General features: G+C 31.8%; 1 protein-coding gene across 1 annotated transcript; it reads left to right on the top strand.

Moving 5' to 3' along the window:
- Positions 1–5,422: 5,422 nt before the first annotated feature.
- Positions 5,423–19,233, top strand: LOC134727417 (metalloproteinase inhibitor 1-like). Its single transcript, XM_063591799.1, has 5 exons — positions 5,423–5,575; positions 8,436–8,527; positions 11,296–11,398; positions 13,260–13,396; positions 19,075–19,233. The coding sequence occupies exons 1-5, from the start codon at positions 5,461–5,463 to the stop codon at positions 19,231–19,233; spliced, it is 606 nt and encodes a 201-aa protein (XP_063447869.1). The 5' UTR covers positions 5,423–5,460.
- The last annotated feature ends 990 nt before the right edge of the window (positions 19,234–20,223 follow it).

Here is a 20,223-nt window from a genome sequence, read left to right as displayed (position 1 = left end):
TAGTATTTCTGCAGAGGTTTATAAATATGACAATTAGATACAATTGACTTTTAGTTAAAAGCACGGCAAGTTTCACATTATTTTTTGGCCCCTTATTATGATAGAGAATTATTACTCTATTCGGTAATAATCTTGAATTGAGACTTGAATTTCAAAATAAACATTTTCACTTGTCACTTGCAATAACACCACACTTTCTTTTTTATATTTATTTCAAAATTGCATTTGATAAAAAAAAATCGGAAAGATACACAAACATGACAATGGAACAACAAAAGAAAATAACAAATTTTGCTATCCCTTCGAAATTGAAATTTGATAAAGCGAAAATAACATGTTCAATTTATATCATACATGTGTAGTTTCGGTTTCAACTATGATTCTAAACATAGACTTTACTTTCCCTAAAATTGCAGACAGAATAGAAGACACCCATTAATTTTCTACACATGTCAAAATAAAGGTTGGAAAAAGATACTAGAAAGATATATTTTTTTTTTATTCAGATGAATTAAGAAAGCAAAAATATGTGTAGTGTTTTTTTGACTGAATGAGATGTTTTTTTTCTTCTTTTTGCCTTGTTCCGTGACATCTTAATGATGCACTTGTGGTTGAGTATCCCTCTGGGTATCTCCGAACTTTTTACATGAATATAAATCATTAAATAAAATATTCAATTGCACTTTAGATAATATGACAGCAATTATAAAATCATGAATTATTCGTAATCTTTTTTAACATTACTACATGTATTACTAAGGCCATAGTGTATTTTATTTAAAAATACTAGTTTCGTTTAACAAAAAAAAAGTATGAGAAGTCAATTCAGTTTTGATAAATTCAATTTGATAAGAAGATCTACGAAAATAAGCATTGTGTAATCGTCCAGGGATTCTTATTTATTTGGTTAAAATTTTATTGTCGGAGGGAGCTACCATTTGAGAGTAGGCAGGGTAGGAGGGGTCCTGATCCCGAAATCCCGGCTTAAAAACAAGAAATCCCGAGGTCCTGAATTTAGATAAATTTAAATCCCTACATCCCGATATTCGAAAATAGAATTTCGGATCTCGAAATGGTCAATCCGTAAATCTTGACACTAGAAACACTCGATCCCGGAGTCCCGATAAAGGTCCTATCCACCCTCCTTTTGAGGAGGGGGGCTTGGATGAAATGTGAAAAAGACAAGACAGGCTTTGGAACAAACAAAGGCAGGATCAGTAATTTAGCATAACAGGATGACAATTTATGAAAAAAAATTCAGAAAAATCAATATATGTCCGTAAAGAATGAAAAATAAACTGAAATGCAGGACAATATAATGATGAGTTTCAACTATAAAAAAAAATGCAGGACAAAGTTCTATAAATCCTATCCCCCCCCCCCCCCCCCCTTAAAATCAAATGGTAGCATCCTTAGACTTTTTGCACTTTATTTCATTCTATTTAACACCTACATGTCGGCATTCCCAAGTAAAAAACGAAAACAGTTATGGTCCCTTCTCTTTCTGTTTCCCTCCCTTTTAAACGTCCTTGTTTTCTTTTGGTAAATTTATTTCACTTTGAAATTTCACTATTATGTCTCATTGAAGGTTCATTTATTGAAAATGATTAACTTTAAATGATTTTTTTAAGGATTAAATGAATAACAAAGGGTGTACAGCTGGTCTTAGCAATAATGTAAACATTCTGATCATGATCTTTTAAAAGCTTGCATATTGCACATAATTTTAAAACGCAGCAATGAATCGGACTATGAGTAAGAGTTATCTTTTCTTAGGTGTTCTGTACCCCCTTAAAAAGAAAACAAAAAAAATTAGATCATATTGATTTAAATTTGTTTTTTTTTCTATTTTTTTTCCATATCCACACGTTAACATGGGCAATTAACATATAACATATGTGAACATTACTATACAAACATCTTCATAATCCATGTCAGTTTAAATTCATCCCTCAAGGTAATTAACTGTTGTGTCTTAATGGCGTGTTTATTATTGTTCCTGAATAGCACTTATTCAATGTTCACATCCTGTTTTTAACCTTTTCTTTTTTGCATGATCATGAATTCATGTTCAGGAAATACTTATAGGTTAGACAATACTTGGTCATTGTTTATGAAGATTTAAGCCCAAGGCGAAGCCGAGGGCTTAAATCCTCATAAAACATGACCAATTATTGTCTGACCAATTTAAAACATATTCACACTTTCGAGTGACCTTACAAAATAGCCTTTCCCATTGTGATATTCAAACCTTAAAAAGAGTTCACATTTTATAATGAACCAAAACATAAGTAATCACCATTTCAATGGATGGAATGAAATAGCACTGGCATAGTTTGTGAGGACCAAACGGATAAATTGTTTTTCTTTTGCTTCAGGTAAAATTTAATACAAATATATAGAGATTTTTCTTTTTTTTTAAATTGTGATGTATACTTCTGACTATCTTACAGTGTTAAAACTCAATTGCTATTCAAGTGTCTGTTGTGACATTTTTAATTTTAATAAACGTAATTTATGTATTACTGGTATATAAATAAATCAGTGATCTCGTTATCAACAAAGTACTTAAAACCTTTACTATATTTATACATAGATTTGAAGATTGACTTATAAAGTTTGATTATACCTGTAGAAAACTTATTTGAAACGGGATAGCACATCCTTATATTTACAAAGATGTTGTTTACCGGGCATTGCAATTACGAAAAGATCCGGGTACACTTCATCCTTTTAAGAAACTTAATCATAAAGGCTACGTGTACAACATTGTACACTTCTGTAACGAGATATGTGAATATGTTTTTTTGTTGGTATTTCTATTGATTTCTTTTCAGCAACTTAATGTTATTGTCAAATACATATGCACATTTATAACTCTACAATCTGTTGATACCTGTAATTTGGCATTGCAAAGGGGCATGTTGTTTTCTCTAACTGTTTATGATGTCTTTACGCTAAATCTATTGCATGCTGTATGTGTACTGTTTGGTAATTGAGTCTAAGACGCATGTTTTGTCTTTTAACTAATTGTCAGTTACTGTGAGTATTCTAAGATCTGTACTTTGTGTATTTTAGTTGTTTGGATGTACAAGTACCCGTCCACGTCTAATCTGTGTTTTTGTAAAACGTATTTCTTTTTGTATCCTTCTGATATCAAACTTATTTATAAAGGTTGTTTTTATGGTGTACTGATACAACACTGTCCCAGGTCAAAAAGGGGTGGGGGTGTGGCTGTCTTTAATCTAGGCAAAACTAGCCACATTCTGTTAATGCCCGTTTAAAGTCGTTTGAATTGTGTTACATTTGTGATTTTTAGAAAATTTTATGGCTGACTATGTAGTATGGCCTTTGCAAATTGTTGAAAGTAGTACGATGACCTATAGCTGCTAATTCCTATGTCTTTTAGTCTCTTAAAGTGGGTTGTCTCATTGACAATCATACGCCATCTTCTTTCTTATATTTAAGTAATCCAAGGATTTAACAATTGCTAAGTTTTCAGTGATAAAGATTCCGCAAGGTAGTTTTATATTTCGGAACGGGTTTCCGATGTGTGTTTGACATTTAACATGAATTCTCGCTCTTCCTGTTGCATAATAATACAACATTGCCTTTTCCGTTTGTTTATAAAAAAAAATGATGACGTTATGTAGCATTGTATTAGTAATAAAAGGAAGCATGATTACAAGTGTTCATACATGTAGAGCAATACATATATTTAATTTTAAATTATCGTTTTACCAAAAAAGACAATATTGAATGTTCTTGCTACGATGTGAGAGAACGAATCATCTTTGTTATATTACATACAATTAATACAGTTATGAAATTATCGATTGAAAATGTTAGAATATATGAATAATTCATTTAAATCAGAGCAATCTAATGTTCAGTAGTTGTCGTTTGTTTGTGTGTTTCATATATTTTTCCGTTTTTTATATACATTAGACTGTTGGTTTTTGTTTTTTGAGTGGTTTAACACTAGTAAATTTTTGGCCTTTTAAAGCTTGCTGCTTGATGTGAGCCAGGACTCCGTGTTAAGGACCGTACTTTGACCTTTAATGGTTTGACTTTTTACAATTTTTGACTTTGATTGAGAGTTTTCACATTGGCGCTCTTCTTATATATCTACAATGTATAGATATTTTAGTTTCATCTTATAACCACAAAACAGACCTAAACGTATTCATATCAAGTATCTTGTATACAAGGCAGTATTCTCGTAGCAATTCTAACACATTTTATTTCCTAAAAATGTCTTGTACCAAGTAAGGAATTGAAATGGCAGTTTTTATGAAGTATTTCGTTGCTATGTATTTTCACGCGTGTTGCTGTTGCATTTCTAGTGTTTCTCTTGTTCACATATTTCCCTTTTATAGCTGACGTCTCTCGGCTTTAGTTTGTTTACTACGTTGAATGAATTAAAAACAAAGTCGCGTATCTGGATTTTGTTTTCAAATGTCAAGAGGACCGTCACATATGTTTAGTAAAAGCAATCTTATGCATACGACTTGCACTGTATTTCAGTATTAAGTACCACAAAACACATCACCAGTGAGTTAAATATAAAACATTAGTGTAACTGTTGAATTCTGTCGTTCTTCCTCACAACTCTAATAAGCCTGTACCAAGTCAGGAATATGACATTTTTTTTACTATACAGTTATCCTTTCTTTTGATTGTGACCTTTTATAGCATTTTTACCTAATGTGTCTGTTCATACATCGATGTTCGGTTTTGGTTTGTTGCCCCGATTTTGTTTTTTGTCCATGGATTTATGAGTTTTGAACAGCGGTATACTACTGTTGCCTTTATTTAATATAATGGAATTTGATGCAACTGTCATACAAGTGAGAGGTTCAACTAACATTAAAATCAGGTTCAGTTCACCATTTTCTTCTTTATATGAAAATGACTGTACCAAGTCAGAAATATGACAGTTGTTATCTATTTGTTTGATGTGTTTTAGCTTTTGATTTTGTCATTTGCTTAGTGACTTTCCATGTTGAATTTTCCTCGGAGTTCGGTATATTTGTGATTTTACGCTTTAAGTAGAGATTTTCAGCTTTTCGTTTTTCTCGAAGTTCTGTATTTTTGTTTTTCCTCCCTCTGTTTTAATGAGTATAATATATAGTGCAAACTTGATAATATGTGATTTAGTTTCAGGTTTACATCTGTTTAATATGTTAATTCTGTTTGTATTATGTACACTGTAGGCATGCACTGTTTTATATGGTTAATAAGGACGTCAAGCAATAGCACGATCACCAAAAAAAAACACTTTACTCACAACAAATATATAAAATCTGCAATCGTTTTTATCATAACTGTCTTACCATTAAATATTGCATGATCAGCTTTCATTTGTTTGTGTAATAGGATTATTAGCAAATATTGATATATGTTAATTTAACAGGAAGTATTGAAACATGTTACACAATACGTGTTTTAAAATACAAAATGTCTTCAAAGGTAGCAAGTGTATTTCTAGGCCTGTTATGGTTTACATGTATAACAAATGGATGTAGGTGTTTTCCTAAGCATCCTCAAAGAATTGTGTGTGAACGAAATGTAGGTGAGTACTGAGCCTAATTAAAACAATATAAGTTATATGTTGCCAAAGATAGTAATTGTCCTTTGTTATGTGAAGAATTTGTAGTGGAGACCTATGATACTTTGTGTTTAATACAGTGTCCTATTCATGTGGAAATTGTACTACTCAGAGTCTATGAGTAAAGCACTTATCGTTTTAATGCAACTTTTAATATTGACAATTTGGATGAATTGTAGTATATCTGATTTGGTTTTTTTTTATAAATTATACGATTATACGAAGACCAATATACGATTAAAACAATTATAACTTTTATGATAGCTGGACATTTTTTTTATATTTTTTTGGCCATTGTTATTAATGGTGAACTTTACAGTCCCTCTCGTTATTCCTTTCAGATCAATTTAGAAATTATTCGGCGTTAACTTAAAAACTTAAAGTAATCAGATGAAACTTTTTCTATTAGATGAGTATTTCAATAGGATTGTTATTTATGATCAAAATTCAAATAAAATGGGCATTTACAGATGAAACTTTATTTTCCAAAGGTGTCACCAAATTTATCCCCTTACATATCAGCAACTTGCAGGTCACAATGCAAATGTCACAATAAAAGCATCAGTTAAAACTTAATTTCATGGCAACTAACAGCGTGTCCTGATCTTCTGCATACTGTGTTGTAATAGTAAACACATATACTTAACATTATGAGCTAAAAATTGGAAACCTTCAAGTCCTATTGAAATAACTAGATTACAGACGTATTTCTATTAAGATCAATTATAATAGGTCAACTATAATATATGAGTTATAAGTCTTACGTGTTTATTGCGTTTATATGTACATTTTACTTTACATCATTAATATATTAGATCTCTGCATATTTGATTACCAGCTCAATTTTTTAATACTGTATAAACATGTATCAATAGTTTTGTCTGTAAGATTATACTCAAATATTGATATATGATAATTGAACAGGAAGTATCAACACGTGTTACACTTTAAGTGTTTAGTGAAACATAATATCTTCAAAAGTAACAATAATAATAGACATTTTTTCTTGGAAAATCAACATACACCTCCAACGACACTTACCAATGAGGAAATCATGGATATGCATAGGTCTGTTCTATGTTCTTTTGGAATTTTCAACGAAGACAAAGAACTGTATCTTTCATTCCTGTATTGTATATTGTATATTTTTGGTCCTCAATGTTCTTCAACTTTGTACTTGTTTGGCTTTATAACTATTTTGTTCTGAGCCGTACTGATACGGTTTATGTAGACGAAACTCGCGTCTGGCGTATTAGATTATAATAATTTTACCTTTGATAACTAAATACCTATACTAAGTAATATTGCTTCCAAGTGCTCTACGAAACATCTTTCTAAATAATTAACATATATTTAATTAGCAATCAAAATCGGACTTCAAAGTAATTGTGAAACTGCCTTTTTGTTCTAGAGGTGGCTTGGATCAGATGTGGATACTTAACAGTTCCAAAATATCTTTGAGAGTACATGCATTCAAAGACTATTTTACTTTGCTATGGTATTGATACGTTTGATTGTTCTACAATTTACACGAATATTCCTCTTTCCAACCAAAAAGACAAATTTAAAGATTTAATATTGCTTTGTTTCATAAAATAGAATGAATATCGTAGAAACTGATATCATGTCTTAGAGAGGGATAAATCCTACTTTCTCTGAATCTGACATTATCAAGATGTTTGATTTCTTGATGGACAAAATATTTGTTACGTTTGGATGACACATTTTCCAGAAACTATTGGGCATTCCCTTGGGAACCAATTGTTATCCCTTCTTGCCGACTTGTTACTGTATTCTTATGAGGCTAACTTCATGAAGGTACTTCTTCGGGAGAAAGAAAAAACGTTAGCATCATCCTTTAACCTTTTTTGTTAAAAAGATGAAATTGTGTGACTATGTTGAACGCATCTATCCCGTCGAGAGATAAGGCATACTACAGATACAGTTAGTTCTGCTCATATATCGGCTTACAGCTGGGAATTAAAAAGGAGGGCGAGTTGAAAACAAAATTTTATGACGATAGAGATATTTAAGATTCTCAATTGTGAATTTCCCATTTCTAAGAAGCAACATTCTAGCAGCGCCTGTATAAGAACTACATATCTTCCATTGGATCCGATATTTCAACGCTTTTATATCCAATGATGATGTCCTTGATAACGAGTTGCTGCTTACGATAGAGTAAATAAACCAAACGTTCCAAAATGTAAAGTTTAAATCGTCCCTTTGTGAATTTTACGGACGCCAACATAAATTTGTTAACCGTTATGAAATATCCGTTTCACAGATGATATCAGATAAGTTCCTTATGTCGAAACTACAATCATGTTCCCTTTTCACGAATGTGACCTACCGGATTATAATACTGACCGGGTGTGTAATAATATGAGCAACACGAAATATGGAGCATGATCTGTTTACCTTTCCAGATCAATTTAGGTCACCAAGGTTTTTAGTGTGGTTAGTGTTCTTGTTATACCATATTTGTTACATTATCAAATGAGTGTGTTATCAAAACGTCAGTTAAAGAGCGGTAAAATATATCAAAGGGACAATCAAAATTGTTATTCCTCTACATATGTTGTGAGTACTGAACCCGTAAATTTGTCGAAGGGATGGATACAACTTCTCAACTTGGGAATCTTCCTTGCTAGCATCGACCCTTTATGAATTAGACTATAGTAGGAATTTCAAGCACTGGAATATCATAGTTATTGTAAACGACTAACTGTTTCTATAATAAAGATTTTTTTTTATATATCTTAGACGTATCTGCAACTGATTTAAACATACAACTTTACTTACTGTTATTTATTTTTTTCAGCGTTTGTTGGAAAAGTAACAAGTGAAGTGCTACCAACGTCAGTAAATGATTTCAATATCGAATATCACTTTACGCTTCTTAAGTCAATAAAGGTAAGCTTGTTGTGTTTTTCCCCAATTACAAGAAAAGTATTTTTTAAATAAAATCAAAGGATTTGTTTTTAAAAACAATTCAAATTCATAAAATGAATGGGCCTAGTTTTGAACAGATATAATTTTCAAATATTGAGAATTCACTTAATATGTTAGTCTATGTACAATCTTTCATTTTAAAATGAATATAAAAGTAATGCCGCCGTAATAGAAATATGGATGAGGTATAAGCAGTTTGGGTGTTAACTGTTTTCCAACCTTCTAGATTCGGAGCAATTGAGCTTGTGAACAGTTTTTACCTGCATTTCTTATCGACAACATATTTGTTGAGTTTAGAGGTAGACTTTTCCAACAAATTGTCGGCATTCCTGTGGGAACAAACTGTGCGCCTCTTCTTGCCGACCTCTTCTTATTTTCATATGAATCGGAGTTCCTCCAGTCACTTGTCAAAAACAAGAGAATCAAAGAAGCCAGATTATTTAATTTCACTTTCAGATATATTGATGATGTTCTTTGCATTAACAATCCGAACTTTTTTGATTGGGTTCCATTAATATATCTCCCAGGACTACAGATGAAGGAAACAACAGACACGGCTTCCTCCGCCTTATTTTTAGACTTATATCTCGAATTTGACTTACACAGTCATCTCAGTACCAGAATCTATGACAAACGAGACGATTTTAATTTTGATATTATAAATTTCTCCCAATCTCATTAAAATCCGATGTTCTGATACGCTACCCAGTGGAGGGTAGCGTATCAGAACATCGGATTTTAATGAGATTGAAATTTCTCCCACCTTAGTAGAAATATACCAACCTCACCTGCATATGGGATATATATTTCCCCAACTTATTCGATATTCAAGAGCTTGTAGCTCCTACTCAGACTTTGTAAAACGTCACCAGTGTCTGAGTCGAAAGTTGATGAACCAGGTGTATGTCAAAGAACGTCTCGTCCTTTTTCTAAAAATGTTCATCAGAAGGTACCAAGACCTTGTTGATAACTTTTCCGTATCAACTTCTCAAATAATACACAATGGTCTTGATGTATAGATTATGCGTACTGATGTTGTTTATCATCTAAACAACGTGTTTTGTTGTTCTTTCATTTGTCTTTGTTCTATTATTAATATAACTTTTACTGTTGAATTGTTTTATGTGATATCCGTTTGAAGTGTCTCGGTACTTATACATCTCGTCCAAGTGTTTGTATTGGCTTTCATTTTTTGGTGGTTTGTATTGTAAATGCAAGTTTTTGTATTTCGTTTGTTCTTATAACGTGACTCTGTACTTTACAAGATTCCGTCAGTATGATATTTTATTATATGTCATTATGATATATTTCTATTATGAATTACTATATACGTTGAACCATAAACATCAAAATCATTCAATCGCGTAGTGGAATTAACAATTTTTGGATCCTTATAAATTTTATATATATAACTTTTGGACTAGTTTAAATCTCGGTCTATTTCTGAAATTCATTCTTACATACTTTTGATTTTTTAACCCTAAATGCTAACATTGCCTCTGTAAATTTTTTAATTGATTTTATGCACATTGAACGACAAATTTATGTGACGTTTAAATCTTTCTGACGTCAGACACTCAAATCAATCAATGTGGTCGGAGATAGTAGATGTTTTTGTGTTCTGTTAAATTGTTCCTTTTAAAATTGTTATACGATGATGACTGATGTACCCATATTTTGACTATTTCATTTATTGTGTCTATTTAATTAACGCATCAATGTTAATATAAAGGAATTTGATGAGACTGTCATTGTTATACGATGATGACTGATGTACCAATATTTTGACTATTTTATTTATTGTGTCTATTTAGAAAAGTTTAGTGTTCAATGCTCAACTTTTTATTTTGCCCTTTCGATCTGTTCTGGTTGGAAATCTTATAAAAAAAAAGTATATTGAGGAAACACAGTAGTACTTTAAAGCAGGGATTAGTAGTATGAATGTAAATTTGAGAAAATATATGCTTATCAAATGTAACAATATAAAACGGTATTTTGCAAAAATTATGAAATACTTTCGGGCATATACGATTTGGCAAAGCAAAATTCAACGAGGTCTATTTCATTACTGGTACGATTCAAAAGTTATATAACATCATATTGGAAGGTGTTATTTTTAATGATGGTATATTTATCACATATTTGCTGATATTGCAAATTTAATATGGTTGCTCTTAACAAATAAAACGAATTTTATTATAATGAATAGTTTTGCTTTAATAAATAACATAAACATCTTTGTTTTATATTTGTTTGTTTCTGTTCTGATTGATATTGTGACACGGTGATTTTTATTCACGCACTGTTAAAAATAATGGAATGTGATGTAACTGACGTACAAGTGAGAGGTATAGCGCTATACAACCAGGTTCAATCAACCATTTTCCTAATTTGAGAATGCATGTTCCAATTTAGGAATATGACAGTTGTTGTCTATTCGTTTGATGTGTTTTATCATTAGAATTTACCATTTGATTAGGGATTTTTCGTTTTGAATTTTCCTCGGAGTTCAGTTTTTTTGTTATTTTACTTTTTTCCATTATAATAGTTGATGTGTTTCCCTCAGTTTGAGTTTAAGATTTGTGTAATCGCTTAATCGACATATAACTATTTAACAATGGTACACAACTGTTACTTTTATTTAGGTTCAGAAGTAAGTTATATGAATTTATACTTTATTCATACTTATTTTCATTGTTATAAGAAGAATTACCATTTATACTTTTCAGGGCATTTTTAAACCAGTTGGGTCAACAATCATTGTACGAGTACCATCTCTGGGTTCGCTTTGTGGTTACAAGCTAACCGTAGGGGAACAATACGTATTGACAGGTACACCATTGAAACTGGTATAGATATAAGTAAAATATTCAACATGTCGAATCCATCCAATTGGTAGTTTCTTCTTTGCACAATTGTAATGCTTTATATTTTGTTTCTATTGTTGTATTTAATTTCAATTTCTTTATAATGTTTCATTTTTCCTCGCAACTGATCTCAAATTTTCTGTGGCAATCCAAATGTAACTCCTTTCTCCATTATATACTTTATTCTTATAACCGATGTTAATTTAACGTTACAATGCAGAATTTAGCCATCATACAATTATACCAAGGTATTTATGTGGTCAAGTAATCCTGACTTTTTTTTATCAACAATAATGTACTGATAATCTGTTATCGTCATAAAATGCATGAAATAAAACATGTGAAATTTTATTTTATTACAAAATCATAACAACATATAATTTTAATAATAACAAAATGGAATTATGACATGTCAGTAGCAACACGAATGTTTATCACTCACATTCATTAGGATTTTTTTCGTATGGAGCGCGGGAGGGTCAAAATGTGGAAATGAGTATAGTGGTATTCAAACTCAATTTCTCAGTCATGCCCTAAATGCTCCAACGAATGATTGGCAGGCACACCAACAGCTGCCCTTAGTGAAGGCACTACTCTTGTGGCCGGAAAAAAACTTGTCACGTGTTAACGTAAAGCGAATATAATGCTCCTCCCTTGACGATAGTTTATTTGGGTCTACGCGATATCGACCTATTCTGTGCAGTTGCAATTTGTCGACATCTATTTGATAGTCTCTAAACTGTTGCCTTATGCACATTAAATTGAGCCACGATGTCCGCAACACTCATCCCTGCATCAACCATTCCAAGAACTTTCTGACGGTCATTTTTGGGGAGGCCTGGTTGACGCCCTATGCAATTTTTTCAAATGTGTATGTGTTTTTCTTACCAATGGTGTGTTTCTGAACATTGGTGAAAAAGAAATTTTAAATATCCTTTTGAAAGGACAGGAACAGAAGGTAAAACATTAATGACACGTGCACAACTGAAATGGCGCGAAATCAATTACCAGGAAAAATGTATGACTGATTTTAATTCCAGGTAAAACTGAGCATTATATCAATGATGCTTTGATAATTCATTTCAAGAAACAACAAAAAAAATTAAAAAAAGGTGTTGCTTAACTTTTTTGGTTCAGTATAATCAAGCAATCTCCAACAGATTACAATGGATAAATTGCCTTTCGCTTTAAAGATTATAACTTCCGGAACTTTTCTAGTACGTTTTTGTATGCATCGTTAGAAATATTTATTTATGATGTTGTACAAACAGGCTACGTGTACAGTAAAAAATATACTTCTTCTATTCATAAGAGTTGGATTAATGAGATATTTCTGTTAAAAAAAATATTTTAATGAAGTCTTTCTATGAACAAATATTTGTAACTGAAATGCCTCAAGCGAGAAACGCATACATTCTAAATATACATAACTATGTGTAGCATGTTTTATTATTATATTACAAAATAATTAATTACCATTAATAGTAATAAGTTAAAAACATGAATTGTATTCCCTTCTTATGTCGTTTTTAAGCTTAATAGTAACATACATATTTTTCCACATTATTGTGAAATGCATTGTTTTTTCCACATGATTGTAAAAATGCAGTAACCATAATGCTCTAAAACTTTGTATCTGTTGGCATTATCACTATTTTGATCTGAGCTTCACTGATGAATCGTAGGTAGACGAAACGTGCCTCTGGCGTATTTAATTATAAATCTGGTACTTCTGATAATATTAAACTGATTACATGTATATACCGATATACGCAGCGGAACGGTAGTATTATATATTTTTACAGTTACATGTGAGTAGTATAAAGGTACAAAGAATAACCAAGGAATAACCAGTACGACATGTGGTGATTTCCATTATAAGGTGTGCGATTTGACATTTCAAATGGTGATTTACCTGTTCACAAATGGTCAATATTCATACAAAAATAACTGCAGTTGTAAAGTGAGTAAACAACCTGATAGATATTTATTTTTTGAAATGTTTGAATTCGCTATATATAAGAGTCTCATGTGATAAATAGTACGGTGACCGAGTAAGGAAAAGTCGCTTATTTAAGGAGTTTAATTGTCATTCCGACTATACGGCTAAAATTCAAAGTATTGGTAGTTCAAAGGTTAAACTTAACATTTTGACCTGTCGTCAAAAAATCGTACGGTGCAATTTTCGTAAAATGGGCTTTGAAGTACGTTAGTTAACTTGAACGAAAAAACGACTTAGAAAAGTTTCGAGGTCTACATTGTTAAATAACATCCGTTATACAATCTCTGTTATCATATACATTGTTGTTACATCTGATTTTAACGATTTCTAATAAAGTTTAGCAAAATTAATCTGTTATTAAAGAGTTTATGTAAACGAATAACACTACGAATTTTTTGCATTCAATAGAGTACTTTTCAATTCAATTTCATCATTTTTTTTCAACGCAAAATGTAAAATAATTAACATTTATATGATATTTCAAAATGTTTTAATCAATAATATCAAATTCATTTATCTCAGACGCTTTATTGTGACAATTTAAGAAAAACACAAGTCATCATGCTCATACGACGGAGCTATTCGAAGCTCAAATACAGACTCCTATAGATACATATAAGCAATGGGGATGTGCTGTATCACATACATTCAGATATTTGAATATGTTCCTTGAAGCAGTAGGCATTTTACTATCAAATGTTATAGCAGAACGAGAAAAAATTGGTCACTTCCTTGAGATCGTCATCTCAAATGTAACTTATTCTATGTAACTTACTGTACCAATAACTGAAGGTGGATGTTAGTTTACATACTCGATATGCTTCAACTTTCTGAGAATATTCGATCACCTTTTATAGATGGCTACCTTAATTGCTTTTCGACATACTTCTTGATATTTTAATGGTACATTGACCGACATGCAACAGAAAAGACCGTTAAAATAGACCCAAGGGGAGCAGATGGCACTATAGGCATTACAATTCAAGTATGTGCTTGTTTAATGGACCCTTACTAGAAATTTCATAGAATCCCGTAGTCGTGTAACGCTGAAAAGGGCTGGAATAATATATGAATGCAAATACTGCAAATTCACAAGAGGAAACAAAACAAGCAGCAATGAAAAGAGATTAAGAACATGTTATTGCCATTGTGGACCATCTGAATGAACCATGACTGATCCCTTTGATGTCTTATCAATATCTCCTCTCGAATGCATGTATCAAGAGATATTCGAGATTCTTTGCGAACAGCTGTCGAGGAAGGCTTTAACATTTCTTAACATGTTATCACTAGTGCTCTTTCTTAAGTTCAGTCCTGAGTTTCAATATTCTAATATCAAAGTCAAAACTAAAAACGTTTGATAACATGACCACAAAAACAAACTTTAAATTTAATTTTTTGGGGAAATACTTTTACCCTGTAGGTCCCATTTCAATTGTTGTTTTTCAAGTCTGATTTTGTGAAGCAATAAGAATCTAAAGTCACTTGTGCACTTTCCTTTACCTTCCTTTGTACCATTACTCATAACTTACAATAGAGATGGTATGGCATTGGTTTAGTTTATTGATGTTAAGAAACATTCGGTGACCTTGCAGCTGACTATCTAAAAAATATGTCCCAATGAATTTCTATAGCGCACACAAAAGCAGATGTTTCTTGATCGCTACGACATGAACAACTCTGTAAAGTCTCCCGAAAGGGAAAGCCGCAGAAAGACTACGGCTTCCATCACAGTGTATCAGATTATTTAGGGGAGAAGTATTCCGAACTGGAAAACTTTGACAAATCCCCTATATATGACTCCACCTTATGTGAGCTTTACATAGCCAGAATGTTTGTAAATTCCAAAATTGTTAAAGTAATTTATACCAACACTGTTAATGGCTGTCGTAACTACTTTAGCATTTGAGAGCAGGACGATACTTAATACCTTAAACTTTGAAACGAAGTTTAGAGAGATAGGAAAGAACGGAAGAACAATCATACGGACCTCTAATACAAATATGATTGTTCTGAGTGTTCACGTGTATAAATATATGACACATACAAGCGAGTTGTGGGCGCAGATAGGGAACATAAGCAATGTAAATGATGGGCGAAGATTTTCATCCATTCACTAATAATGTGTCTCTCTTTCCCAAACAATTTGTGAACTGTTGTCTACTGTAAATGTACTTACCAGATGCGACACAACTTTGTCTCTGTTTGAAATAGATAAATAAACTGTATACAAGTCTTTGAAGGACACGCACGACTGTTTCAGTGTTTTTTAAAGGTTCGGTGATATTTACAAAGATGACGCCCTTGTTTGGGCATGAAAGTCACTTTGATTCCAACTGAAAATTTGGACCGCATTACACATGTCTAAACCCCCTATTCCGTGAATTTTAAAATATGGTTGGTGAGAGTTAAATGATTCATTACACCCCATGTATTTAAAGGGGCATATGTCAGCAAAATTCTTGCAGAATCTTGTGTTTTCATTGAAGGGAAAATCTCTTTGTAAAATGTCATGTGTTTGTTCACAACAAAGCTTACATGTCCGGAGCTTTACTCCTGTAAGGGTTCATAATTAAAACGAAATTTCAAATCATTTTACTTGACAGATGAACCATAAGATACTCCTTGCATAATTCTGTTGTGTGGATCTCTTAGATTCAATTTTTGAATTGTAACTGTTTTCTAGGTATAATTGAGTGTTTTTTAGTACTAATGAATTACACAAATCAGCTTATGCAAAATATGCCTTCATGAAATTAGGCTTCAGGAAAAATAATATACATTTATTTCCCGTGCCTGAGGGAGATATGAAGATTTGTTCACCCAAGAATATTCATATTTCACGAGGGCTCTGCCCGAGAGAAATATGACTTTTTGAGGGTGAACAAATCTTTATACCTCCCGAGGCCAAGGAAAATGAATGTTTTATTCCACTGCCTAAGCTTTGTATACTATCTGAACTTCAAATATTAGTTTGCATACCGGCATTTTTTCAGACTTATTCGCTTGTTTTTATTACTGAACACGACATACATATTGATAAACAGTACGGATAAACATTGATTATTTAATTAGTTTTTTTGTTTTAACGTCTGAAAAAAATTTGAACACGATAATGATATTTGCTATTGCTATTTAGAAAATAAGAAGTTCAAGACGTTATGTACATAAACCGCGCATAACATCGCACGATTTAGTCCCGACATGTCAGAGGGGAATATTATACTCAGAGGTGAATATGAAGTTTTGTTCGACGTCACGTGTCAAAGTTTCAACCAATCAAATGTTGATTTCGCTATCAAAATCAACATGCAGTTGAATAATAACATTTATCCTTTATTGCTAAGGTTGAATGGCAAGGTAACTACTGTAACTTTAACAGAATATGTGTATAATAGATCAAGTGTTTCAAAAACGCCAATTTCCAGAATAAATCGATTTCCTAATTCATTTTTTTTTACATTTTCGAGATAATTCATTGTTTATAGATTTGAAAAATGTCTGTATCTGAAATTTAACCCAAATTGATGTTTATATCTTCAAATTTTGAAAGTATGGAATAAAAAAAAAAAAAATGATCTTTAACCTTATTTAATGCAAAACTGTTACCACATTTCTTTTTGACGACATCGATATTTCAAAAGTACTCATTATTCCGAATCCAATGATATATGATATAGCCATATAGTATGTTTGACGATTAAATTTAAAAAAAAATTGGGACTGGTCACCCTACTTAAAGTTCAAATGTGTCATAATACACAATTAAATAGGGTGTATTGTTGATTTAATTAATCTACTATACAGTAGCAATATTCTTCTTTAGCTTAGTTGTAGAATATTGGGTAATGGTGCAATGCATCACACGTTCGTAGCTCGCCTGGTTTACAGTGACTTTGTGGAAAAAATGTATTTTCTCCTGTTACAATTACCATTTCACTTGAAATCATGGTAAAAAGTAACAAACGACGCCATGGTGTGGTCCCGTAAATCGTCAGAATGTTGAAGTAAGGGTAAATGTAACGAGGCTGTGTTTAGAATTTAATTTAGCGTTTGATTTTGCCAATTGTTAAGGAATTTTCTGTTTTGAATTTCTTTGAGCTCGTTATTATTGTTATATTTTTCTTTTTTTAATGACCTGTTAAAAATGTTAGTTCATGATAATTCACGGTCTTCCTTTACTATATAGTTAGTAAAAAGAACACCAATATCTCGGTCGTTAAGGCAGTGTATCTCTGACCAATGGGAACATATGTTTACTTCTAGTATAATAGCCATGGCAATTATACAATTCTAAATACTCTTTAACTTTGAACTTGTTTGTCTGTAAAATTATTCTGATTTGAACGTCACTGATGAGTCTTATGTAGACGAAACGCGTGTCTTGCATACTAAATTATAATCCTGATACGGTATTTTTTATAACTATTTGCATCACTGGGTCGATGACGCTGCTGGTGGATGATTCGTCCCTGAGAGTATCACCAGCCCAGTAGTTAGCACTTCGGTGTTGACATGAATATCAATTGTAAGGGTTTTTTTATAAAAATTTCCTGTTACAAAGTGTGATTTTTTGGGGAAAACTAAGGATTTTTTTTCCCCAGGAATAAATTACCTTAGCCGTATTTGGCACAACATTTTGGTAATAAAGGTCCTAAATGTTCTTCAACTTTGTTCTTGTTTAGCTGTATAACTGTTTCAATGTGGGCGCCACTGATGAGTCTTATGTAGACGAAATGCGTGTATGGCGTATTAAATTATAATCCTGATACCTTTGATAACTATCTATAGTCAAATCATGATATGCATGCTGCTCTCTTGCTTTGAAATTGTTACTTATACAGAAATGCATACCTATGACATAAATTATTCGTAGTCACTTGGAATGACGATCATAATTACAATATTTCTGATTAAAAATTTCCAATTTGATTTAATTCGATATGATAAACAGAAAGACTTTTATTTAATCGTAAACACGTCTGGTGTATAAAATGTTAACATTGTATCTACAATGAATTTATTTCAAATCACTGCGTCTATACCAATGCTGGTAGGTAGAGGTATCACCCGTCCAGTAGTCAGCATTTCTGTTTTGATATTGATTATTAATGATATGGTCAGAATATCAAATTTATTGTTTACAAAACTTTTAATTCTTTCGTAATACTGAAGAATTTCTACACCAGGAATACATTATTTCAATTGAACTTGGAAAACACTTTTGGATCCTCAATTCCAATTAACTTCTAAACTTATTTGGCCATTATATCTTATTTAGCATCGATGAGTCTTTTGTAGTTGAATGTGGTATCTATGGTTTATTAGTAAAATATATATTATAGCAATAGTGTGATTCTGTTCAAAATTAATCTTATTCTCATTACAAAAGGTATTAAGCAACAACGTAAAGAAATCAAAATAAATCTTATCGTCAGAATTCATAGAAATAATGGATGTCGTTCGTAATCTAGCATAACTATGAATAAGGCTTTCATATTTCTTGAAGTCTACTCTGTGTTAACAATTTGTATACAGTTTAACTGTAATACAAACACATTCACATTGCTTTTATAAATATGATATTCGCAGACACCTTTATGATAATGCTTTATTCCTTACTTTTTTTTGCCTTTTAGGAAATAATTAATCCTAGACACGAACCTGGAATTTTTGACGAAAGTAAAGGATGCAAACTTCCTGCGGAATTGAACGCTGACACTGATTGCTATGACAAAACAGGCTTATGTAAGAGACATGGAACAGTGTGTAAATGGAAAAATGTCGTCTGTCCATAGCATTCTAAAAATTGAATTAAATAATAAAGCGTGTAGATCTTAATATCAGTGATACAGATGTTATGTTCTTTCAATGTAAATGTCTTACTGCATGTTTGATTAATTGTACTGAAGAACATTTCACCGGTTAAAATACTATAGATTCATTATTATTCTTTGGATATCAATCTTCGCGGATTTCGTGCAAGTGGGTACAGGTGAATCACAAAAGTAAATGTAATCTAATAAAGATATTTCTTTTGGCATGTATGCAGACTTTAGAAAATAAAATTGAAAATGGAAATGGGGAATGTGTCAAAGAGACAACAACCCGACCAAATAAAAAAACAACAGCAGAAGGTCACCAACAGGTCTTCAATGTAGCGAGAAATTCCCGCACCCGGAGGTACATTAAAGTGTCAGAGAGGAAAAATAAAAGGAGAGAACTATTGCAATGTTGCTTTTTTGCGCGGTAAATTAACACTTTTTGGAACATTGAATCAACAGTAAAAATTGTACTGACAACCACAAAAATACCGAAAGACAAACAAACAAAAAAGGAGATAAAAGATAACATAGAAAAGTATGGACTGAGTCTCATGAACTCAACTAAAAACTAGTGTGAATCGTCTATTTCTGTAGTACACATTCGGTAAAAAGAGAACTGGTTTATAGATTGAATGAAATAAGAAACTTTATCTGGATACTTGAACACTTTTTGGATGATAGCTAAAATTTAAGTAATGATTACATGTAAGATGAAGTCAACTGCACACTTTTGCTTAATGATGAACACGACTTCTGTAAATCTATATTAGTTTCCCATTTAAAAGCAAAATTTACCACCATTTTCCTCGACAATATAATGGACTTATTTAAAGATGGACAAAGCTTTAATTGTCATATCAGTCAGTCTTTTTTTCCTAGGAAGACTGTTCAGATGATAACCTCTAAAAATTCAATATCATAGTTTTGTATAGTTAAAGTGTTTCACGTCTCGTACATATTTTT

Source organism: Mytilus trossulus, chromosome 8 (genome assembly GCF_036588685.1).
Source record: "Mytilus trossulus isolate FHL-02 chromosome 8, PNRI_Mtr1.1.1.hap1, whole genome shotgun sequence".
Taxonomy (NCBI): domain Eukaryota; kingdom Metazoa; phylum Mollusca; class Bivalvia; order Mytilida; family Mytilidae; genus Mytilus; species Mytilus trossulus.
This window is presented reverse-complemented; position numbering and strand designations above follow the sequence as displayed.